The sequence below is a fragment of the Nylanderia fulva genome, unplaced genomic scaffold (genome assembly GCF_048542155.1).
Source record: "Nylanderia fulva isolate GAGA-0341 unplaced genomic scaffold, ASM4854215v1 Scaffold29, whole genome shotgun sequence".
NCBI lineage: Eukaryota > Metazoa > Arthropoda > Insecta > Hymenoptera > Formicidae > Nylanderia > Nylanderia fulva.
The window spans coordinates 269,405-296,371 of NW_028190358.1; the positions used below are offsets into that span (position 1 = coordinate 269,405).

The 26,967-nt window shown below is 33.3% G+C and overlaps 3 protein-coding genes across 11 annotated transcripts in view; 2 read left to right on the forward strand and 1 right to left on the reverse strand.

Moving 5' to 3' along the window:
• Positions 1-5,041: 5,041 nt before the first annotated feature.
• On the forward strand, positions 5,042-9,122 carry LOC114933054 (farnesol dehydrogenase-like). The gene is made up of 5 exons (XM_029305487.2): positions 5,042-5,387; positions 5,578-5,704; positions 7,086-7,218; positions 7,476-7,634; positions 8,674-9,122. The coding sequence occupies exons 1-5, from the start codon at positions 5,084-5,086 to the stop codon at positions 8,743-8,745; spliced, it is 795 nt and encodes a 264-aa protein (XP_029161320.1). The 5' UTR covers positions 5,042-5,083; the 3' UTR covers positions 8,746-9,122.
• Positions 9,123-9,828: 706 nt separating this feature from the next.
• On the forward strand, positions 9,829-13,079 carry LOC114933055 (farnesol dehydrogenase-like). Its single transcript, XM_029305489.2, has 5 exons — positions 9,829-10,173; positions 10,355-10,481; positions 11,116-11,248; positions 11,475-11,633; positions 12,317-13,079. Exons 1-5 carry the CDS (start codon positions 9,870-9,872, stop codon positions 12,386-12,388), a joined length of 795 nt encoding a protein of 264 aa, XP_029161322.1. The 5' UTR covers positions 9,829-9,869; the 3' UTR covers positions 12,389-13,079.
• Positions 12,906-26,967, reverse strand: part of LOC114933091 (dual specificity calcium/calmodulin-dependent 3',5'-cyclic nucleotide phosphodiesterase 1) — a 99,596-nt gene continuing 85,534 nt past the window's right edge. For 6 of the 9 annotated variants that reach the window (XM_029305545.2, XM_029305544.2, XM_029305547.2 and 3 more), the window contains 9 exons: positions 25,817-25,966; positions 24,108-24,161; positions 21,973-22,222; positions 21,153-21,410; positions 20,557-20,726; positions 20,018-20,263; positions 19,506-19,732; positions 19,083-19,172; positions 12,906-18,889 (listed from right to left, as the gene is read on the reverse strand). In XM_029305545.2, the coding sequence (XP_029161378.1) occupies positions 18,798-18,889; positions 19,083-19,172; positions 19,506-19,732; positions 20,018-20,263; positions 20,557-20,726; positions 21,153-21,410; positions 21,973-22,222; positions 24,108-24,161; positions 25,817-25,966 (1,537 nt within the window). In that variant the 3' untranslated portion in view covers positions 12,906-18,797. The remainder of the gene's footprint in view (positions 18,890-19,082; positions 19,173-19,505; positions 19,733-20,017; positions 20,264-20,556; positions 20,727-21,152; positions 21,411-21,972; positions 22,223-24,107; positions 24,162-25,816; positions 25,967-26,967) is intronic. The other 3 variants (XM_029305548.2, XM_029305543.2, XM_029305549.2) reach the window with 3 other exon arrangements.

Below are 26,967 nucleotides of genomic sequence, written 5' to 3' on the forward strand. Positions count from 1 at the left end.
ATCTATGTTATTTAAATTCTTTTGTAATAATTTTAATTTTAATCTATCTTTGTTCACACAGTTGATTTCTCATGTGAAATTAATTATAAAACAAAACGTGAAGTTATTTTATATTCTTTTATAAAATATAAAAACTCTCAAGTATTTTTATAATATTTTTTGAAAAGCGCAGAAATATGCTGTAAATTAATCAAATTTTTATTATTTGATGCGTGATTTTTTATCACATCAATTTTTTTGACAATCTATGTTACCTAAATTCCTCTATAATAATTTTAATTTTAATCCTTCTTTGCTCAAAATTGGTTTCTGACGTAAAAATAATAATAAAACCAAACGTGAAGTTATGTTTAATATTTTTTTATAAAATAAAAATTCTATCAATGTTTTTTCAATATTTTTAAAAGCGCAGAAATATCAGCTATATGTATAAATTAATTAAACCTTTTATTTGACGCATGAAATTTTATCACAACAATTTAATTTTATTAACAATCTGTTATTTGAATTTCTTTGTAATTACTCTAATTGTAGTCAATTTTCGTTCATTTGGTTTTTGTGAGATTAGTAATGAAACCGAAGCGTTAAGTTAATATTCCCATGCTCTTATATATACGCACAAACATTGCGAAGCAAGACCAAACATTTTCACCACGTAAGACGATACGTTATACATTAATAGTAGCCGACTAAGCTAACGAGTTTGTTAATCCTTTGGTAAAGAGATGTTTCCGGCAAACGATCCGTCCCCTCTATTATCCTATTGATCCTGTTTAAGTTTGCGTAACGCGACGAAAGGAAGTGATTGTATTTCTCCTTCTTCCCCTAAGATCAGGCAAAGTCAATTACTGGATGAAATTTGTAAACTCTATATGCTTTAACGCGCTCTCATTACCGTTTACGATAATCTAATCATTTGAATTATTGACCCTGTCGACTCTCGTAACTTCACAATAATATTTACATATATCATATATAGTCAAGGAAAGATTATACTAACTTACAAAATTTTCTTTTTTATTATTTGAAACCAGACAAGGTCTTATAGTTTTTTAGATGCTAAAAACAACGCCGCAAGCCAAAATTCACCAGCATAGGTTTTCGAAATAATTGAGGTTTAATATGCAAAAAAATGACTCTTTTAGGATATTAAATTTTTTTTGTAAAAAAGGTCAAGATTATTGTGAAATTATTATCAAAAGTCACGTATAATGCATTCTTTTTATTTCGATATCTTATACTTGTGTATCATGTTAGAAAGAATTTAAAAAAGAAACAGGATTTTGGTGAAATAGCAAATATTCCGCCTATATAATGATGAAATCATATATAATTATATAATTATACTCATAATTTGTAGTTTAAAATTATCGACACACACACATACACAGTGTAACTTATCGAAATAGATTCCACTTAATGTATATTTATATATAGGGTGTCTCATTTTAATTGCCCACTTAAAAATTTTTGAAACAAATGCATTTTCGAAAAAATGTTCCAGATAAGTTATATGATCTAAAGGGAGATCAATAATAACAAATAAAAGTAATTTTGGTGAGAATAATTTTTTCCAAAAACCTTTTTTCCTAATAGAAGCATCTCCATTAGAAAAGTAATTTTCAGCTTTAATCTTTCATAACATGATTAAAAAGTACGATGAAATAAAAAAAAATGCATTTTATAAGGGATAAACAATACATACATAATATCTGAGCGGACTGTTCAGATAATCTTTTTTACAAAAAAATCTCAAATATCATAAAAAGCCATTTTACTTTTTTACATATTAAACCTCAATTATTTTTGAAATCGGACGTGCTAGTGATATTTGGTTTGCGACATCATTTTCAGTATTCAAAAATTTATACAAAACACTTTGTCTGATTTAAAATAATTTTTGGTTGTAAACTAGTATTATTTTCTTGATAAGAAATATTGCACATTAAATACAATAGAATTATCATATATGTATAATGCATATGATATATTATATAATGCGAGAGAAAGGTTTTGTATCTTATACTCGTGGTTTATAAAAAATTTGAAAATTTATATTTATTATAAAAGAAAATGTTTCATAAATTTGAAATTTATTTATCGTATTATATAACAATGTTCACTGCATATACGAGACGTCATTGCAGACATATTGCAATTTTTACGTTACTAGACAGCACAAGCGCGCGCCATTGATTTTATTAATTTTATATGCTTTGATTTAATATATTGTTTAGAGTTTAGAATAACTGTCAAACTATTAACCTTCGCAATGACAACTGTTTGATATAATATAACACACAGTGCGAATCGAGACAACCAATCAGCAACGCGGAAAAACGGCAACAATACATGTGAGAATATGTCATACGAATTTGCATCATAGAAAATTGTCGGATTATTATCGCGCAATAATTATATATTATAAAAATGTGCAAAATTAGAAAAATTATATGTATATATTTATAAATTACTAAAATTATAAATTACTAAAATATTAAAAGATACCGCCGTACACACATATTTATCCATATATATATATATATATATCCGTGTATTATCTATTGTAGAATAGCGTTTCCTGCATGATTATGTATGCAAGGCCAACGTTTTAAATAGCTATCGTTTAGCCACAGGGCCTTACATAATCATATAGAATAAACATGTAATTTTCAACTTGTTCAATTATTTGTTTATCTCTTTCTTTTCCAGTAGAAATAACTGCTTATTATTATAACTACCTTGACTGCGTAATTGGCTTTTTATGCGATGTTTCGTTCTCAATGCGATGATTGTTAGAAAAACAGAGAACATTTTTCTAACAATTTGGAAATTATTTTTTCTTCCTATCCCCTAATAAATTTTTTATCGCGCTATATGAGAGTTTACTAAACAACGCGTATGTATATTGTAAAAGTAAAAAGTATATACTTAATTAGACTTATTAAAATTTTCACATTGACAGGTAAACTTTATATTTTTTATTTTACATAGCTGTATATATCATTATGATATTTATAAATATTATTTATTTTGTTGACATTTTCTACTTTGAAATCTCATATTAAATTATTACAGAAGTAAACTCTTATACATTATCAAAAAGCATATATGGTTTTATGAAAAAAAGCATAAAATATATGCATTTTGCATACACTTATATAAATTTACTCTTGTATAAATATGAGATATATATATGAGATATTGTTATCGCGTTGTTGATATGATAAGGACGAGATTAACTTGAAAGATAAAACACGTGTTTATTTTTTATGATTACTAGACTACAGCTTTTAATAGCGTTTATTAGCGATGTGTGAAATCAGTCAATTTATATATGTAGTTGAAATAGTTCTTTTCTCTTCATCGGCATTTTGAACACATAAATTCTCGAAGGTTTATACGATTTGTAATATTGTAAAATATCGTTAAATTTAACAATATGTAATAAAAAATCGATAGAAATTTTCGATAGAATAAAATATTATGGAAGTGAAATAATAAAATGTCTTAAATATTTCTTTTTTCCTATCTCAATATCATTTTAAGTTTGGTTAATTTCGTCAAATTCGAACATTATAATAGCTGTTATTATTATATAGTAGAATGTCAAATAGTAGATTTTTGAAATATATATGTATTGCAAAATATGACATTAGAATATATATAGATCGTAACTAAAACTTACACGATAACTCGACAAATAAGCAAGTCATGTTCAGACTTATGTAAATAAAAATAATAGATATCACACGCGATGAATTGGCACAATTTATACAATTACACTGAAACACGCAAGTTTAAAATTGTTCTTTCTGGTAGAAATATCTATGTAGAAAAAGAAAAAAAAACGAAATTTTTTTTTTATTACATATTTAAAATATGTATCGCATGTATTATTATTGCTAACAAAAAATACATGCATTTTAAAGATATTGTTAAAATATTATTAATTGTATCCCAGCTAACCATTTCTGTGGAGACAAATGTAGGCAACAACTTTTGTTTGTTAAATGGCCGCAGATGAGAAATATATCTTGTCATTGCAAACATTGCGAGCATAAATTCAGTAAATATCTCCCAAATCACACTAGTACGCAGACTTTATGTATATTGACAAAGTGGCAATGAGTAACAAGCAGATCTATCGAAATCGTTGATAAAAGATTGATGCCAGAAACGCAGCAGATTCTGGAGATCTGTCGAAATGTTAAATTGATAACAAAAGCACACAGATGTACCAAATGTAGTTAAAAAGATATATGTTATATACGTTTTTTTTTTGAAAATATGATTTGACTAACAAAAATATACGCATTTATACATTATAATAGATTATTTTTATTTTTTTTAATTATTATAAATTATCAAATGTTTTTTATTTGCTTTTTTCTTTTTTTACTTAATTATTTTTCTTCGATTTGCTGAGCATTTGGCGCAAATCTGTTTTCAATTTGCAATTGACAAATCTGTTCTTAGTTTGTTGCGTCAATCAGTCGTCTCACTGTTAGTGACAGATCTACTCTAACGTTACACCCAACTTTTGATGTTAGGATATACTTTTAACTTTTAATTGCAATTGGGGCGCACTCGAGAACACAGTAGGCCCTGGACTTGCAATCGTATTTGGTAGAAAATTGTTTTTCGATTGTTGACAATTCTCAAGCAAATAGTTGACTGGATGTATGTAAGAAATGCAAAAAAATTAAAATAATGTTTAAAAATGTAAAAAATATAAAATACATATTAATATCGTAAAAAGTTATTTTTACTAAACTGTAAGAGCTGATAATTAATAATTCAAATTCTGTTGTCTCAATCATGAATGAATCGAACAAGATCGGAGATCGGTTCAACGAAGTGTAAAATATGCAAGTAAAATTTCTCAGCATGTGCAAATGCGTACAAAAAATTATCATGTTGATTTTCAACAGGTTTCGCATAATATAGACTTTTGTATACAACCAGTCTCTCTCTGCCAATTCATTACCTAATCGGCGACTAGTCCGCGCTGGTGAGGGTAAGTATTAAAAGAGAATTTCCAAGCGAACCACGATCAGTCTTTCGTAGGATTGCCATCACGATGGATCATTGGGCAGGAAAAGTCGCTTTGGTCACTGGCGCGAGCGTCGGAATAGGCGCGCAGATCACGAAAGCGCTCGCCAAGAGTGGAATGAAAGTGATCGCCATCGCGAGAAGGCTGGAAAAGTTGGAAGAATTGGCGACGAATATTAATCGTGAATGTAATGGCAAAGTTTATCCGATGAAATGCGATGTCCGACAGGAAGAGGAAATTCTTCAAGTGTTCCAGCGGGCGGAGAAAGAATTAGGCGGCGTTGATGTGTTGATTAACAACGCTGGTGTGGCCTCACCTGAGACGATTATAGGTACTTATTTTTCTGCTTCTTCTTCTTTCCTTTTTCTTCTCGAAAATGCATATTTTATTTGTACAAATGTATGAGAGTAAAATTAGGAGATATCTTATTGCGCGCGCGACGCGACATATATATTTAAAATATTTACAATTAATTTGATATGCAAGCTATATATTATTTTATCACTCTTTTTTATTGAAAGAGGGGTCAACGGAGACTTATCGCAAAATTTTGGACGTGAATGTGCTTGCATTGGCGATATGTTCGCGTCAGTTGGTGCAATCTGTCAAAAAACGCAAGGCTTCGGGTCATATCATTAATATTAACAGGTAAGCTTTATACGATATAAATAACATTTTAATTACGTTTATGAATATAATTTTAACACTTGCAGTATGCCATCGAAAAAATACACTCACATAATTACAAAGAAAATTTTATATATATACAGTTTTATTTAATAATTTAATAATCTGTATCACATTCTATCTTACAATTTAGTCCTTTTATAAAACAAAAATTGTTAATCAAAAAATTTGCATATTCTGTGTACAAAAAATCTATAGTACATGAAAGAGTACAATATATGTATGAGCTAACGTAATTATATAAAACATTTGCAACTAATATTATTTATTACGCTAATATAAAAAATGTATCTTTGAGAAATACCGACATTTTTATTCTATATTAATATCATTTTTTTTCTAAACAAAAAGATTTATTTTAGGCTATTCTCTCTTTATTATAATTTATTGATAAATATCTATCATTGTATACTTTAATAAATATATTATCTGTTATTACGTAGATATAATCAATAGAGATAATAATAACAATAATAATAAAAAAGAGGGGGGAACGGCCTCGTATAGAAGCCTAAGGCACGCAGACAAAGTTGTGTGGACAAAGTCCAGACAAAAGTAGCCCTTAGCCGAGGCCCACTTTTCCCTAAAAGCGGAGGAGTCCCCAACCGAGAAGTTGCTTACTTGCTACGGCCTCAAGAAGGCCAATCCCAGCAGATCGAATCTTGCTCTTGCATACGTCGGGCAGTCACACAGCACGTGGAGACTGGTTTTCTCCAGTGCATCACATTCCCTTGGGTTTGTTGCTGAGTCCCAGCTTGTGCAGATGATAGTTGAGGATGCCGTGCCCAGTTAGTATACGCGTCACCAGCCCAGCTTTCCTTTTGCTCAGTCTCTTGATGCCTGCAGCAAGGTCCTTGCTCGGAGAGTCCCTAAGCAGCGCTCTCGACTGCCTGTATCCGAGCAAATGCTGGGCCCATACCAGAGCAACCTTATTGCTCCTTGCCAGATCCTCCAGGGCCGCTTTCCAGTCCCAGACCAGTCCGGAGTTGAAGGCCGATGAGTCAAGAGCTCTAAGAGCCGCTTGACTGTCTGAATGCTGATGTGCTCTTCCCTGGTCTTGTTGGCAAGAAGGTTTTGAGCACAGCACATGATTGCCATCACTTCCGCTTGGAAAACGATGGTAAATCTTCCGATCGAATCGCTGGTCCCTTTTCCTCGACAATAGATGCCCGCCCTAGAGCCCGAGTCGGTCACGGAGCCGTCCGCAAAAGAACGGTCCCACCAACCGACAGAAATAGTATTGAAAGAAAAAATAAATTAATTTTTTATGTAATTGATTTTACTTCGCAAAGAAGAGTCAAATTAATTTTTTTGCACTACTAATTTTTTGTGTCATTTACAGTGTAGCAGGGCACTATGCAGAAAGTATTAATATGCCAATAAGTGTCTATTGCGCCAGTAAATATGCTGTCACTGGAATGACAGCGAGTTTGCGCAACGAAATAGTAAACGCAAAGCTTGATATCAAAGTCACGGTACGCAAACAATCTATTAATTAATCTTATCAATACAAAGCTAATATTATAGTCGAACGCAGAAAAAAATGTTGAATTATCTCCCTCTTTATGTAACTTTATCATTGATTAATGAGTTAATAATTTTTTTATTGGTATATATTATATAATAATGTTTTTTTTTACACACACACACACACACACACACAACGATAATAATTGGAATAATAATGATCAAGTAATATTTAAAAATATATAATTTTCATAATCACACACAGAGCATCAGTCCTGGTATGGTAAAGACAGATATGGTAACGGATATCTTATCTAACATGGACAAAGAGGCCCGCAAATCTTTCGCTGACCTTCCGGTACTACATGACGTCGATATTGCTGATGCAGTGATTTATTGTTTAAGTATGCCGCTACGTGTGCAGGTAAGTGGATATGATTTAATGTGTTCGAATAAATGTGTTTTTATAATATCTAATAAAAAATTCTTCGTTTTATGAATCCTCAAGATAAAGATAATGGCCTGTATTATAAGCTCATATTTATATCTTTAGATTTATACCTCTAAAGTTAGAGGCGCATCTAAAGTTAGATAGAGTCGTATTATGAGCGTACCTCTATCTCTAGATTTGTTTCTAAATGTGCCACGATAAATATGGCGGTATTATAAGCGCACATTTAGTAGTTATTAAGCGCACATTTAGAGACATCCAAAAAAACCTATTTTGAACCGCATTTACTTTTGATAAATGTGCCCTTGGATACATTTATCTGTGTCTCAAACTTTAGAAGTACCTCTAACTATAGAGATAGAACATCTAGAGGTAGAATGTGAGTTTATAAAATAGGCCTTTATGTTTTTCTTGATTTCGACAAATCGTATATGATTTAATTTTATTATTATTCTCTGTAATAGAAATTCAAGATAGAGACAGGTTAATGTAAAAGCTAGGCGTAACAAACTTGTTATCAAATATTTTTCTATTTAATTTCAGCGTTTCGGTTCTACTTTTTTTTCAGCAGGCAAGCAATACTTGAATACTGTTTATTATATAATTGAGGTCAAGAAACACTCGCAATTTTCGATTAGTCGGTCTACTGAAGATGGTTCAAAGAGAAGATCGAAACTAAATAGAAAGAATTATTTAATAACAGTCTCTTAAGGGGTTTAATTTCTGCGCCTGGCTCTTATTATTCCGTTACCATTCTAAATTTATGTTTATATATTAGAGACTTTTCAATTTATTACAATTTTGTTTAATATTTATAGCTTATATTCTAAGACAAAAATGTCATCTCAAATATTTGTAGCTCATATTCTATGTCAAAAATGTGTCATCTCAAAAAAAAAATTTGTAGAATACTGTTTTAAAATTAAAAATTACACGTGTGCACAAGAGATAACTTGGTTTAATTTAAATATTATACCAATCATGCACATATAATGGTGCTTATCTGTTTCAGATATGTGAAGTAATAATAATGCCACACGAAGCTTTAGCTACAAAGAATCCTAGACCATACGCGAGGAGCTAATGCGTATACTGCGTTTCAAACTAGCTTTCTCCTGAAGCTTTTAATAGTCACGCTTTTCTGTAAAACGGATGGAACTAAAAAAAGAAGATTCAAGCTTTATTTAAATTTCTGTAAATCAAAAAAGGAGACAATAGAAAAGAAATAATGATATTTTTGTATTTATATATGTAAATTTTTCACAATCACGATACTAACTCTTATATTGTTATATAAAATTAGTAAAAATGCAAGCTAGTATTTTGTCATTATTTTAATTCGGTTAAAACAAATGTATTTTTCGGTAACTGCTTATTTCCTGCCAAAATGTAATTACTGTTGGAGAGATTGCCTTTGAAAAATATGAAATACACAAAATAATAAAACAAACTCGCAACAAATTATTCTCTAGATTTTATTTCTAAATTCCGATCTTAATTGCGAAAAAATACTTGAGAAAGAAAGATGAAGAGAGAGAGAGAGAGAGAGAGAGAGAGAGAGAGAGAGAAAATTGATAAAATATAATCGGAGAGGTGAGAACACGTAGCAGAAAGTAACAGAGCATGTATCTTTTCATTTTTCTGTAAAATTATGTAGAAAGGTTGACGGAAGAGTGGAAGGGGGGGAAGGTAGAGAAAGGATGCAAATGCTAATCAGAAATGTGACGTGTCTTTGTGCAATATACTGTTAAAATATTATTAATTGTATATATGTATGTATGAAAGGAATGCAAAAAAACTTAAACAAGGTTTGAAAATTTAGAAAATTATTTTATAAATATAACATACGTATTAATTTAGTAAAAAAATTATTTTTATCAAAATGTGACAGCCGGAAATTAATAATTCAAATTCTGTTGACTCAACCATGAATGAATCGAACAAGATCGGAGATCGGTTCGGCGAGGTGTAAAATATTCAAGTGAATCCTCTTAGCCGCGCATATCAAAATGCGTGCAAAAAATCATCCATGCTGATTTGCAACAGGTTTCGTACAATAGACTTTTCTATATACAACCAGTCCCCTTCTTCCGATTCGCTAACTAATCGGCGACTGATGCGCGTTGGTGAGGGTAAGCATTATTTAAGAAGATATCAGGGCGATCCACGATCAGTTTCTTGACAGTCTTTCGTAGGATTGCCATCGCGATGGATCGTTGGGCAGGAAAGGTCGCTTTGGTCACTGGCGCGAGCGTCGGAATAGGCGCGCAGATCACGAAAGCGCTCGCCAAGAGTGGAATGAAAGTGATCGCCATCGCGAGAAGGCTGGAAAAGTTGGAAGAATTGGCGACGAATATTAATTCTGAATGTAACGGCAAAGTTTATCCGATGAAATGCGATGTCAGACAGGAAGAGGAAATTCTCCAAGTGTTTAAGCGGGCAGAGGAAGAATTGGGCGGTGTTGATGTGTTAATTAACAACGCTGGTGTGATTTCAGTCGAGCCGATTATAGGTACTTATTTTTCTACTTCTTCTTCTTGCCTTTTTTTATCTCCAAAGTGTTTATATTTTATTTGTAAACATTTATGTGAGGAAAATGAAAGATATATCTTATCGCGCGCGCGACGCGACATATTTATTTGGAATTCACAAACTTTGTATATATTATTTTATAACACATTTTTTATTAAAAGACGGATCAACGGAGACTTATCGCAAAATTTTGGACGTAAATGTGCTCGCGGTGGCGATATGTTCGCGGCAATTGGTGCAATCTGTCAAAAAACGCAAGGCTTCGGGTCATATCATTAATATTAACAGGTAAGGTTTATACGATATAAATAACATTTTAATTACGTTTATGAATATAATTTCAAACACTTGCAATATATGCCATCGTAAAAATACTCTCACGTAATTGCAAAGAAAACTTTTGTGTGTGTGTACAATTTTATTTAATAATTTAATAATCTGTACTTTAATAATCACATATCCTATTTTGCAATTTAGTCCTTTTATAAAACTAAAATTGTTAATCAAAAAATTTGAATATTCTGCGTACAAAAAAATCTGTGGTACGTGAAAGGATAATATATGTATAAACTAACAAAATTATATATATAAAATATTTACAACTAAAATTATTAGTTACACTAATACAAAAAATGCATCTTTGACAAATACCGACATTTTTATTCTTATTAATATTTTAATTTTTTTCTAAACAAAAAAATTTATCTTGGACTATTCTTTTTTTATTGTAATTTTATCGATCAATATCCATCATTATAAACTGTAATAAATATATTATATATTATCTATATAGATATAATCGACAAAAATATTATTGAAAGAAGAAAGTTAATTTTTTTAAGTAATTGACGTTACTTCGCAAAGAGTCAAGTAAAGTCAAGTTTATTTTGCACTGCTAACTACATTTTTGTCTCATCTACAGTATAGCAGGGCACTATGCAGAAACTATCCATTCGCCAGTGAATGTCTATTGTGCTAGTAAATATGCTGTCACTGGAATGACTGCGAGTTTGCGCAACGAAATAGTAAACGCAAAGCTTGATATCAAAGTCACGGTACGCGAACTATCTATTAATTAATCTTATCATTACAAAGCCACTATTACAGTCGAACGCAGAAGAAAAATGTTGATTTATCTCCATTCTTATTTAATTTTATCATTGATTATTGACTTAATGATTTTTTATTGGTATATATACTGATGTTTTTTTCACAATGACAATTAGAATAATAATGATCAAGTAATATTTAAAAATACATAATTTTTGTAATCACACACAGAGCATCAGTCCTGGTATGGTAAAGACAGATATGGTAAAGGAAGTCGTCGCCAGCTTGGGCAAAGATATCCGCGATGCTTTCGTTGATGTCCCAATACTGCATGACGTCGATATTGCGGATGCGGTGATTTATTGTTTAAGTATGCCGCTACGTGTGCAGGTAAGTAGATATTATTTAATGACTTTCATAAATATGTCTTTATAATATATAATTAAAACTTCTTCGTTTAATAAATCAGCAAGAAAAAGTATGTTATTTTGTTAATTTTGACAAATTGTATATGATTTATTTTTATTATTATTCTATTAATTTTATTATTATTCTCGCTAATATAAATTCAGGATGAAAATAAATTAATATATAAAAGCTAGGCGTAAAAAATTTGTTATCAAATACTTCTCTATTTAGTTTGAACGTTTTGATTCTTCTTTTTCTTTAGCAAGCAAATAACACTCGAATACTGTTAAGAATATAATTGAGGTCAAGGGACACTTGTAATTTTCATTAGTCGGTGTCGGTCGGTCTGATAAAGATGATTCAAAGAGAAGACTAAAACTAAATAGAAAGAAGTGTTTAATAACAAGTGTTTTAATGGACTTAATTTCTGCGCCTAGCTCTTATTAGCCCGTTTTATCTTAAATTTATATTTATATATCCGAGATTTTTCGATTTATTACAATTCTATTTAATATTTATAGCTCATATTTCATATCAAAAATGTGTCAATCTCAAATATTTGTAGAACATTGTTTTAAAATTAAAAATTACACGTGCACGATAGAACTTAGTTTAATTTATATATTATACCATATGCACATATAATGGTGTTTTCTCTGTTTCAGATATGTGAAATCATAATAAAGCCACACGAAGCTTTAGCTACAAAGAATCCTAGACCATACGCGAAGAACTAATGTGTATGCTACGTTTTAAACTAGCTACTAGCCTTCTCCTGAAGCTTTTAACAGTCACGCTTTTTTGTAAAACAGATGGAACTAAAATAAGAAGATTCAAGCTTTATTTAAATTTCTGTAAAACAAAAATAGGGGGCAATTTTAAGAGGAAATAAACAGTGATATTTTTGTTTTCACATGTAAATTTTTCACAATCACGATACTAACTCTTATATTGTTATAGAAAATTATTAAATGCAAGCTAGTATATTTTATCATTACTTTAATATAAATAATATGAAATATACAAAATAAAACAAACTCGCAACAAATTATTCTCTAGATTTTATTTCTAAAATCAAATCTTAATTGCAAAAAAAATACTTGAGAGAGAGAAAAAATTTATGAAATAATCGAAGAGGGGAGAACACGTAGCAAAGTAACAAAGTATGTATATTTTTATTTTTCGGTAAAATTATGGAGAGAGGTATTGTGAAGAGGAAGTAGGGGGCAGAGAGATAGAATGCAATGCTAATCATAAATGTGACGTGTCTTTGTGTAATATATTAATATATCTCTCGTTATATATATATTTATACGTTTACATTTCATTACATCACATCGAATGGACATAGTGCTGGAGTTGCCGGTTATGTACACATTCTTCTCTGTATTAAATTGTGCTAGAAAATAAATCTAAAGAGAAAATGTACGATATCATTATGAATCCATGGTAAGACACTTAGAAACGATCAGCGTCAATTGCATAGCGCAGCGGGCATGTGCGTCGTCGTTCGCCGAGATTTACAATAATCGAGAGACTAATGATATTTACGAACATTACACGGACGTACTTGTTCCGAGAGAAGTAAAAAGGTAGACTTAAGAAAGAGAGAGAGAGAGAAAGAGAGAGAGAGAGAGAGAGGCAAGAAGGAAATTCATTATGTGTTTATGTGTGTGTGTGAGATCCGTAGATTGACGGAGAGGAAAGGGAAGATCTTCCCACTCGTTTCACACATGTAGAACCAAAATGACTTGACAAACCACTATATCTTTCATATGTCCAATACATAGACTTATAGAGATAAGGTGCCTTTTCATACGCAGCATGCTGCAACAGCAAAACAGTCACACGATCAAAATTTATAAGAACGTATTTGTTTGTTCTCTTGTTATTTCAAAGTTAAAAGTACAATTTTTGCTTTTATATTTTCATACTAATCTATTTTATTCTTAAAATCCATTATTTAACTAATATAATAATAATAATTAGAATCAACTAGTTGCGTGTTCTTCTGCTTTGCTGCCTTTGCTGTTCGTTCAATTGAATTTCACCAATAGCAACAAACTGCTGCGACAGTATGCTGCACGTGAAATGGTAGCTATATAGACTGCGCAACTCTGACGAAAGACTGTTTCAACGTCGAAAAACAGAGATATATGTAGCGGTTGGATCTATCTCCATAAGTCTATAGTCCAATGCTAACAATACTAATCTTGGTTTCACCTAATTTCCTATGAATTACCACACTCTTTTATTTTTTTCGTACGGCACACACTCACACATACTTTGTAGATCCAATATCGCACTCATCGTGGGAAGACCCTCCCTCTCCTCTTCGTTAATCTACGGACCTTGTATGTGTGTGTACTATTAGCTTAAGAATTAATAGTATTGGTCGAGTATAGTATTGTTAAAATCCCTCTTTCTTTTTATCATCCTATACACGGTTTCGCAGAATTGTCATTCGAGAGACTCCTGTCAAACTATTAATTAATTATAATTAGTCTCTCTCGCGCGTTTTATATATAAGAAGGAAAGGCCAGTATTAATTTAAACGAGATTTTTAGACGATGTCACGTGAATAAACACACACACGAGGCAGACATTCATCTATTCTTCGAGTTTAAATAAATCGAGGTATGCATTTGCCGAATAAATCGCAATATTCGCTGGAAAAGCGACGAGCAGGTTCGAATATAAAATTCTTCGATTGCGATCGCATGTTTTTTTATTCACGTGGCTAATCGATAATTCTCTTAATACAATCGTGACTTCTCAATGCACTTTAATTCTATCACGCGTATTGGCCCCTCGTCCGCTGCAGGAAGAAAAATTTAACCGCACGCGATTAACCGGCACGTGATAACATCTCAAACAACTTTACGAAAGATTTTATCTAACTTTACAACATTTTACTGCTAATGTTACGCGACGTTCGCGTCTCTGCACAAAAAAGAAAATCAAAGCAATTACAATTAGAGAAGAAACAAATCTTGCTCAATTAAATTTTGCATAAGACAGTGTAAAAAAATATGCATTTATGTATATGAATAAAATTTTTGTCAAATTCTAGTTGAGCGTAGCAATTAATCTTTTGTTGGGCTTTTGCCAAACTTTTTACTCTAAGTTTTTGATTTATTTCAATTAGTCAGGCCACGCTGTAGTCGGCTAAGATTAGAAAAGCTAAGATTTAGAAAATAAATGGTAAGAAACAGACAACTATCATTATGAAATGTATCAACATTCCGAAGAAAGAAAAGAAGAAATTGTTGCATATTCAACAACGCAAATTCATGCAAATCGAATGAGTGGAATTAAATAAATGCAGGACGGATATGTTTTATACTCTTCGAAACTAGTGAGATTGTATCCTATACATTCTCTATATCGGTATAAGTAATATATATAATATCTCTGTGATTTTGATGATAAAATGTTTCATTCGAAAAATCTGCTATAATTCGGTTTTCCCTATTTTACGCAATATTTATAGCGGTCTTTTCCATATTTGTATAAATAGAGCCTTGCCTCAAGTTATTGCCACGTACATACACAGAATCGGAGTCTATTTCAGCGGCAGATACTTTCATTTATCACTTGTCTATACATCTAATAAACGAAGGAGAGATGTCGATAAGACCATTTTTTGGACCACGTCAGAATCACTTTAATCGGTATATATGATTTTCACCAAGTATTAATATAATAAAGCGGAGCTCGATTTTAATATGATGGCAAAGGAATAAAAAAACCGCTTTGACATATTTTATGCACATACATATGCATACCCAGCTAATCATTTGCTTGGAAATTGTTAACAATCGGGAAACAAAATACGACCAAATATGACTGCAAATCCAGGGCCTACTGTGTCCTCGAGTGCGCTCCAATTGCAATCAAAAGTTGAAAGTATATCCTAACATCAAGTTGGGTGCAATGCCACAGCAGATCTGTCACTAACAGTGCGACGACAGATTGGCAACAGACTGGGAACAGATTTGTCAATCGTAAATTGAGGACAGATTTGCGCCAAATGTTCAGCAAATCGAAGAAAAATCCTAGATCCGATCTGCTTGCTACTCATTGCCACTTTGTCAATATAGTCTGCTAACAGATGTTGGGAAATATTTACTGAATTTATGCTCACAGTGTTTGAAATGACAAAATATGTTTCTTATCTGCGGCCATTTTACAAAACAAAAGTTGTTGCTTATATTTGCCTCCGCAGAAATGGTTAGCTGAGTGTGTATATATATATATATATATATACAGGGTGTCCTGTAACTAACGGACCAACGATTACAAATGGATTCTTTGGTCAATTTGAGAACGATTTTTCCTCAGCGAAAATGTCGAAAAAGGTCATCATTTTTTATAATTTTCCAATATTTGTCATTATGTATCTTTATAACTAAGCCTCAAATTAAAATTTTATTATAGTAAACTCTACCTGAAATTAACTGAAGAATGTAATTATGTTAGACTTTTAACTCCAAAACGTTTAGTTTTCAAAAAACCCATTTTTTTCAATCGCTTATAACTCGAAAATTATTGACTTCTCAACATTTTTGCTAAGACAAAATCGTCTCCAAATTGGCCAGAGAATCCGCCCTTAATCATTGATCCGTTAGTTACCGGACACCCTGTATATATACCATATATAAGAGTAGTTTTGAGGAAGTATGGTAATGGAAGCTCATGCATTAATAACACAGTTAAATGAGACAGACACTGTAACTATGCGTGATATCCCATGTAAATCTGAGATCTTAAAGTGCTTCATTCTCAGCACCTAAAGCGAGAGTAATAAAATAGCAAAGTTTGAAGTGATTCTGACGTCGTCCAAAAACGGCCTTATTGACACGTCTCCTTTATTTTCTTTCAAATAGATTTAGCCTTTTACTATAATTCAGACAAGTTACCTACGAGGAAGGCAAAGTTACTATTTTCTCTTCTCTCTAATGTGTAACTTATCTAAAACAAGTGTGCGAGAGATGTATTTAAAAAAAATATATATATTGTATATACATCTATAAATAATAAAATATCAAGTCTGCAGTAACGGCAGCATCTTTACGGGTGTGAAGTTAGCCTCGCACTTTCCGAATTTTTATGAATTGTGCTGCATTGCGCTACGATTGTGCCATAAATCGCAACTCTCTAACTCAAAGCATTTTCAAAAAAATAAAAAAAAAAACAAAAAATTTTTTTTTTGAAAAATAAAAAAGTGAGCTAGAAAATTGCGGTTTACGGCACAATACAGCACAGACGTAGCGCAATACAGAACAATTGATAAAAATATAAAATTCAGAAAGTGCGGGGCTAATTTGACACACGTAGCATCTTTTGTGAATAATACAAAAAACAGATAAGACTGACAAACTACAAATGTTTGATGTCTCCGATTCTTTTACGCGTGTGACACGGCATAAGACGAGATGCATAGTGACACGATGACAATTATCTGTTATCGCGTCAAAAATTTACGGGACGCGCATTTTTTCACGGATATGTAAATTACAAGCTTAAACACGGACGTGCGTGTCGCTATGCGCATTAAGTATCCTACGGCCGTAATATCGCGAGAAATTCAATAAAATAATGTTTTATCTCTTTTTCTGTCTTTATATATGTATATATAATATATGTGTGTGTATATACATATATAAGTATGTCGACTAAATATTATAGCCGCATCTTGTTATCTTTTGCTCCTTTTTTTTATACATTACATACACACACATTAAAGCTGCACCAGTGTACGTGTATACGGATACACATCTAACGAACGATATATATGTACAAGGATGTGCTTCGCAAACTTCTATTTTTTTCGCCGCGACTAATTGATAAACGCGATAATGAACGAGAGGAATCGACGCCTCCGCCGCGCGATAAGGAATCGCGTCGAAAGCATGCAGCCTCAATTATTCGCACTCTTCTTTTCGTTTATCTAGTAAAATTAAACGAAAAAGATCGCATTAAAAACGTAACATTATTGTGCGATATACCTTTGTGCGATGATCGCCAGCAAACGAAAATGGCTGAATAAAGTGTCTCAGAGATTCTTCTTATTCTTAATAATTGTACAAACCTTATAATCATCATCGATAGTTATAATTCATTCAAAAGTATATAAATTCTTTCATCGTACATAACGCTCTTCATATCAAATGCTTCAGTGTTGTAGTTTAGCATGATCAAATTGAGCTTAAAAAAAATTGATTATCGAGATTAATTATCACACAGATAAAAGTTAAGTTGAATATATTCTGTCCCTCGGTAAATACGATTTTTAATACAATATCAAGAACGCATATCTGAAATATTTGCACGTTTGTAATGTTGTGAAAAGAAATCAAACACAAAACATATTATTCTCCGATTGTAAAATTTGTATCACTCTTTTTTCTTTTTTTAAATAAAATGTGCATCTGTTGCAAGGTACTCGTATTTCCGCATTGTTCGGTTCAAGAACACAAGAGGGGGGCATGCCTTTATTAATTATTTTTATCAATTATTATTACAACACAATCAAGATTTGTGTGAATCATATCTTCTCCTTTCTTCTAACACACAATATATCCATCTATCAGTCCATCTATTTACGTTAGAAATTTAGAAGAATTTCAAGAATCGCGAAAATCACGGATATTGTACTTACCAATTTGCAAACACGTAAAATCGGATCTGAAATCGAAGCTTTCCATATTGATAAAGAATTCATAACCATTACAACATCGACGATAATTATCGAGACAACAATATCGAGAAGCGCGTGTAACTTTCTAATAAGATCGAGTAATTTTACATCATATCGAGCCATAAAAAATAAACGATAACTTCTAATCGAAACATCTTACACAGGAGTAGCAGAGACAAATACGTGACTCGGGCCTTTGGTATTTAAGAATTTAAACAATCTATCTCTCAACATATTATGAATCGTCTCCGCTCATCTAATGTGTATGACATACATACATCTATTTGTACTACTATCGAATGATGCTTTGTCTCTCATTCGTAAGCGTAATAAGGAGCCCATAAACTTATTAATAATAACCATCCAATGAGAGATCACGAGCTTCTTCCACGTAGTCTAAAGTTGCAGAGACTCTTGAAGAATACAATCGCTCGTTGTATCTTTCATTCTTCGGCCGGAGCCTGCGTTCCTCCACCATCCTCGCGATTACCACTGGCTTTTTGTTCTTGCTCCTTTTGTGCTTTGGCTTCTGCATCTGCAAATGAAACGTTGACATTGCGACTCGCTTCAATCTTATTGTTGCATTCAAGCAAATGAGTTAAATAAGTTCTGCGAGTTCTGCGAGTAGCGTACAGGCAGAAACAATATTCTCACAGTTGTGTCGAATCATCTGATTTCGTCTATTTTCGATTTATTGATGTTTACCATAAAATACCGAGATAACGTACCTCGAACTGCTTGCTCCTTCCAGATCTTCTTATTTTCTGCGAGACATGAGGTCCAAGGTTTGTCGATTTTGAACCTTCTATTTTCCCCTCCTAAACATCATTTTAAATCATTTATTTAATTAAAATCAATTACTTAATTTATAATAAATCAGAATTTTTCGAAATTTATATTTTGCCGATATAATTGAATCAACAATTATTAACCAGAAAAAAAAAGAGTGATGGCAAAAGATCTGTTTTTTCGCCCATTTTATAGAGTCGAATTTTGGGACCTCAAATTTCAAACTTTTTTTTATGTCAAATAGTACTATATGATGAGACATTAATTCCCAAGAAATTTCAAGGCGAAATTTGCCATCTCTGTTTCAAAGTGCAATTATTTAAAGTTATGCAATTTAAACATATGTGTAAAAGTAATTTTACCATTACTAGGCTCTTCTGTGGTATCCTTGACATTAAGCGGTGCGAGGACAGTTTCCAGCATGTCACTGCATACTTGCATGCTAGGCTCGACAATGAATTCTATGAATCCTATTTGGGATTCGGCTACCAATGTGTTGTTACGATCGCACAGAGGCGAGAATGGCAAACCGAGCTCTCTCTCTTTGTCACCTTGTCTGAAAAATTCCTCCAGAAGTTGCATCGTCCACCTGTGTGTGCATTCAAAATTACCATCATTTACTCATCATTATATGATGTCATTCAATATATAATGTAAAAATTGCTGTTTTTCTCTGCTGTTCATTAGCAATTAATACGTAAATTAATAATTTATTGCAGGTTTTTACACGCATTTGCATTTTTATTGCGCTTTAAAAATTCGTACACGAAAAATTTCAAGCAATTTTTGCGTCTGCGATAATTTATAATAGAACGAGTTTTACACAAATAAGAACGCGAGAGAAAAACTGCAGACATTGTATAAAAAATTTCACCTATGATGAAGATCCCATCTCTTGGCAGGATGCGAAATGTCGCAGCAATGGAGGACCAAACTAACGGCTTTGCTTTTATCGACGCTTGGCTCCGCCAAAGTTAATAGATTCTTCATGTTCTTTAACTGTTGAAAATGAAAACTCATATCGGTGGCAAGAACCATGTCGATCACGAGCGAGCGAAATTCCCGAAATTCCTCTCTCGACAAGTTCTGCAATATATTGCAATCATCTTCTTTAAGTATCCTGAAATATTAAAAAAAAGATTGCCATTACTTATAGAAGATTATACTCTATCTTTTTACATATATCTATAAAAAGGAAAGAAAAGACTTTATTTAAATCGAAGAAACTTGAGAAAAATATATTTTAAAAGATTGCCCAACTCTTTCTTTTACACGTGTGTCAGTCAGATATGGAATTTTTAATTTTAATTAATATTTATATCTTTAGTAATTTTTGAGATTTATCTACAACTTTTCGCATGTAAATTGTCAATGGGAGAACAACGTCAATCGTAAAATCAAGTTTACGCATACCGGAAGCTGGCTGAGATGTGATGGTTTTCTAGCACAGCTCGGTCGTTATACAAAAGAGCTGTATCGGTCCCAGACATTACGTGAAAATTGTTTGTGGTCCCAGTGTGCTCGTAATCGTGAATAAGTGCCGCCACGAGAGTGGCGAAAATCTCGAGATCGGTCAGCCAGTTCTGCAACAAGTAATATAATCAGCTGGAGATGATCTCACGTTGAAAGAATCCTCGAGGGAATGGAACGGCGAAGGATAAAATTGAGCAAAAAAGCTTTTTTGCTAAACTAACTAATCAGTAATAATTGTATAAAAATCTCATCTTTTTCCATTATTTACGTCATACGATTTTTGCTCTTTTAATGATAAAAGCATATCGCGAAACGAGATCTTATCAATCTCTTGCCGGAAAGTGCATTTAGATTGCATTTAGATTGCCTATACATTCTAATACATTATACGTGCAATTAAATTAAAGAATAATTTAAAACGTAAAAACTTGAGTCGCTTAAAAAAATTATTAATTTTATAATATAATTTCTCAATTTTTCAAATATAAAAAGAAGATTAAACATATGTCTAAAGTATTTTTTTCCGAGATATTCACCATTAAACCCGTCTGACACAAGATGTAATGCATCGTTTGCGCAACGTCGGCAGCGTGAAGATTGTTATGGTACGGGTTTCGGTATCTGCAATATCCCTCTTCGACTCTTCCGAGGAAGCACTCCAAAACTGCGGGAGGTACTTTAAACTTGTGAATCATACCGTATCGATTGAGGAGATCGTAGCCCAAGTATTTCACCGGTGTGCCCGAAGCGGCCTCGTTCAAGGAAAATACATCGAACGACCAGTCGTCCAAAGTCTTGAACAGTCAAAGCGAACAATTTGAAATTATAAAATTTCAAAAACAAACCCGAGTAACCTCGACCAATCTCTCTACACGACTAATTTAAAGTTTTCTCCAACTAGTTGGATGACTAGAACTAGTAGTTTCCAATATCTTAAATGTAATTGACGTACTTTCATTATAAGTATACAGCAAACAGAAAATAAAATTTCACCGAGTAGAATTAGTTAGTAGATTTTTCAGTAAAATGTTGCCGAATCTGGTGACTAAACAACTAGAATCAGAGAGTTGTGTGCATTCTAAACTTTCTCCTGTTCGAGATCCACATCTCGGGATAAATAAATTTTATTATAAACTAAATCACAGGTCGAAACGTCATGTTAATTTGATTTCAATAAAGAAATTATTTGTCCAGTATTGGTCGTTTTTTATGATTACATACTTAATTGTGGTTTACATTTATACTGGCGGATTGATACATCATACCAAATCAATTAAGACAAGTTTCAATCATAAATAAATTTGTTTACTTCAAAATGACTCGGACTTTACAATCGTCGGGGCGAGGATTGCTTACCTTAAGCACTTTGACGACGTCCGGCGGAAATTGCATAAGGGCGGTATTCGTGACTCTTCTGTAGATCCGATCGACGAATATGCCCGCCCTGATGGCGTGCGCGACCGAGCGGAATTTCGGCTTCTCGTCAGCCTTCCGTCTCGTGGTTGCGAGCTGCCTGGTGAAAGTTGACGCCAACCACTCGCGCACTTCCGGCGGCACCGCGTCCGGCTGCACCTCTGACAGTTCATCGTCTTCGTCCGCCAGCCGCCTAAGGGAGGAAATCGCGGGATCGCGATGTTAGATCGGCGATGTTAGATCGTGCTGACATATTTTCGGCACGATCAGAATTTCGGCCTATCTTACACGCATTCGATCGAGCCGAGACGCTCGATGTCCTCGAAACAAAAATTTACATTCGATCTAAAATCTGCATTTAAGCTTGCTCTTACCGCGTTGTATAAATCGAATTAAACTCATCTATTGCACGTTATATTCTATATTCCATACTTGTTCGCTACGTTATTTTGCATCAATATTAATTTAATACGCTCCGTATTACGAAATGCATCGTAAAAACGTGATTCTATAGATTCGTTACGCGATTATTGTTTTGTCGCAAATTCGCAGACCGTGAATGTCGTGATTAAATTATTCCATATAATTTTTTTTATTCATTTGCAGAAATAAATTACGATCGTGAATCACGATTACGTCCTAGATACGATCGTTGTTACGTTTTGTGAACGAGTATACGAGATACACAAAATACATATCCCATATATTTATTAAAGAATACTTTACAAAAAACAGAAATTTGAATAAAATAATTTTTTAAACATTTTCATAAGTCTTTAAAATTATTTCACGTAATCCTAATTTCCTATAAAACGTTTACGCTACAATTAAATCAAATATTTAAATATCAATATAATTTTGATTCAACCAAAGTCATATCAATCACACAGTTCAACGAGAAAGTGCGAATTGGATAGAAATATTGCGTTCAAATGGGTGAATTTGATGTATTGAATATGTGTGTATGTGCGTTTGGCGTATTGAGGGTGACGAAATGAGGGTTTGTAGAAAAATTGAACGATTCAAATGAATCGCTGCGAGTATGTTTTTGATCTCAAACCTGGTTAAGTGCAGTGTGATTTATTAGGCTTGAACGATAGTTGGGTCGGTTATTTTGGTAAATATATAATTTCGACAATAAGTCAACATTAATATGAATAATAACATAAAGAGTATAACATTACATCTCCGACGTATCCATCGACTTTGATTTGACAGATTACACAAAACATCCGGATATCACTATCGGTACGAAAGTGCAGAAATTTGGATTAATTTTGATACCATTAATAGCACAATAATATATACAATTAAAACGAGATATAATTAAAATATTAAGAAAACATAATTAGTATGTATTGTTTAAGACACTTTAAATGTATATACACACAGATGACGAATTGTGATAATTATTGTGTGATTCAAACTTTGGCAAAAACACTTACATAAATTTAAAAATTGTTCACAGAAAAGCATTATACGTTTACATGCGCATTTCTTACACCGCTATAATCGTATTGTACTGTAGAGTGTCTCAGAATCACATCTATTCTTCCAACAACACATTTTTTCTCATCACAAACTTTTTTCGCAAAAACACATTTTTATTAGAGAAGCACTTTGAATACATTTATAAACTGTGTGCACATTTATCAATTTTATTTATACTGATGAAAAATTTGAAGGTAAATGGGTTTCAAATAAAAAGGCAATTATTATATTCATTCAAATTTTCTAAGCATAATTTGTTCTTTGTAAAGGATCCTATTTGTCTTTGAAATTTCAATGTCATCTAACTCTGTGTCTCGAGTGTGAAAGTATATAATCGTCTGAGCGAGCCCCCTGTAATAAAAATGTACAATTGAAAAAAAATCTAGATCCTGATACACCCCGTGAGCAAAATGACATTGTATATTATATAAAGCAGCAAGGCTTATATGTGACGCGAGTCGCGCGATTTTTCATGCAAAAAGAGCTCGATGTGGCATCAAGCTCAAAGTGCGGAGAGCAAAAAAAAGAGCATCTCCGCGTTCGCGATTTGTGTTCGCGCAAAGTGAAAATTTTTGGGTGAAACGAACCTACGGCGTACACCCGGACGACACGTGGCTGCTGACTCCGCACGATCGGCGTCTCTATAATGTGAAACACGAAAAGGAAAAACATATATCACATTGAAAGGTTTTACATCGATCTAAGCATCTCGCTACATCAAGCAAACATCCCTGGCATGCCTGCTGCGTGGGGTGACTTGAAAATATTCGTTTACTCTGGCCGAAGATCAGTTCTCGGGATCGCAGCATTTTTCGAGTCACTCCTTGACACGCCGCGATAAATTTACGAGGGATGTTTATTATATCCACGATCTGGCGCCTGGCGATAAACGTATATACATGCACTCCTCTCTTTCTCGGGCAAGAACAATGCTAAACCAGTAGGAAACGGTCCGTTATATCGTGTGTGAACGATGCATGTTGCACGGCAGGCAGATATGTCCGACAAATCGTGTAGTAGGTTACACCTAGAAAGAGGCTAGAAAAGACGTAGACTAGAGACAGAGGGAGCGAGAACGAGAAAGACAAGGCACGGCAAGAGTAAAGTTTCTTTCATGCTGTGTCCGAAAGTGTCGTTTGATCCTCGTCGATCTTTATCCTCTCATTTCGACGTTCGCGCACAAAATGCAGAAAGATGACAAACATTGATAAATATGTGATTGTATAAAAAATGATCATGATATACAATTAATGTTTCCTGTTTTGCGCGGCCGATTAAGATCTATACAAATTCGCGTGTCTCGAAACGAATAAGGCGTTTCAACATTTAGGAAAAATGTTATTGTCGTCTATATTACTACTCGATGCAACAGTTTGTAGAAACATGCTAATTGTCTTGTATTTGAAATGTCAGACTATATCTGAGTTGTTGAACTATTGAAAGATGCTCTTATTAACGAAAGAACGCATTGCTATCTAATGCGTTTTCATTTCTGTGCACATAAACTAGACTAGATAGTATATAGTACGTATACGAAGAAGCTATATTCGCTACAAGAAACGTTGACTCGTTCCACTTATTAGTTGGCATTCTACGGAGAAGAGCGACAACTCGGATAGTATTTAATAGAGAATATCAGAATAAATTTTGTTGCGTCTAGTTGAACAATCCGTTTAATATAGGAAAGCTTGGAGCGCGTCAATTGTATAATATAAATACAATTTTTTCTATTCGATCTAAAAGTGAAATGCAAAAAATCGTTATACCTATAGCAAACATCGCCGTCGCGTTTCCGCGACGCTGATCAATTGTCAATCACGTTATTCGCGTTATGCACAAAATTCGAGCCCGTGATGAGTATTGGCAGATTGACATTTAGCGGTTGGGTGAATATCGAGAAACAGAGACGATCAAGAGCAAATGAAATATTATATAAAATATGAAATGTCACGTAAAATAAAATATTGGAAAATAAATGGAAGATTTTAGATAGTATAAAGTAATGAAATATCCGTAAAACTTGCGTTCTCCGCGAGTTTGAGCAGCAAAAAATGACGATTATGACGAAGGAGCTTCAAGTTTGTCGCTCATCGCCGGCGATTACCAACTCGTGTTATCCTCGCGAGACGCGTGAACGCGAACCTATCGTTCGACAAAGAGGACGACAAAGAGCGTCGACGGCACGGATACGGACGGCGGACAACAAGGGGTGGTGAAGGTAGAAGGAAGAGATGAAGATATGGAGGAAGACGGCGCGGGAGTCGTAAGGGGCTTGGAAATGTGAATGTTTCGCAACCTTGCCCATACGGGGGTGCGAAGCTTCCGTTTCTGGGTTACCACCGCGTGGCCTTGTGGTCCGTCCGGTTCGCCGCCCCCTAGGGATGAAGACGTCAGGCCCGCCCCCCTACGTGGTGACTGAGCGCACTCATTCCCGCCTGAACTCACCCTGTGGTAGTGCTTGTTAGTTCATGTGTAAAAAAGATCAGGATAATACAACATTAAAGTTTCTCTCTTTCTTTTCTCTCTTTTTTTTTTTCGATATATCGACGACTGTGGCATCGCTCTGTCTTCATTTGATCGACGGAAACAAATTACACCGATCTGATTCCGAACGAAAGGAAATAAACTCTCGATGCGTCGTGCTTCGTGGCAACATTCTCGGTGATATTGCTGAAACTAAGGATCGCGAGATTGAGGTATCCTATATACTTTCGTTGCAACGCACACCGCTCGCAGATGCGTGAACGAAAATTCAAGCGTTTAGATTCAAGCGATATATGGGTAATTCAAGTTGTAATCTTCGCGTCACGGATATATCATATCAAGTGCAAAGGACTGGTCGCGTGCAATTTTCACACCTCGATATTTTGCTGCAACGCAAAGTATATAAGTAATATAAAAGATACGCATTCAAAATTCGGCGAAAGATTCTAAAATTGTATATATTTATACGGTGCTGCTTTTATAAATGATGCAAATTAATGAATTGGTGAAAAATTATTTACTGGTACGGCAACTATTTATCAAATTGCATAATTCATTCAAGAATGCAAATTTTACGTACATATTTCTATATAAGCGTTGAAGAAATTGCGTAGTATTGTTAAGGCTCCTCTCACTTTCCTTTCTGCGCTCATATCACGAATTACAATATCAAAAGCGACAAAAATTCGCCTTCGATATAAATATATACAATGACGAAATATATGTTATATAACTTACCTTCTTATATTCCTTCTTTAGTAGTAAACGCGCTCGAGTAACTCAGATAATTTAGTGCAAGTTGATCAGAATTCCAAATCATCAATCGATAACCGACAAGATAAAACTAATTTCCATGATTACAAACGCCTGAATGTCGACACCCTATAAATTTGTGTAAGAAAGCGAAAAAGTTTCTCGCGCCTTCGATATCGTAGAATCGATACGACTGCGATCGAGGGAGCA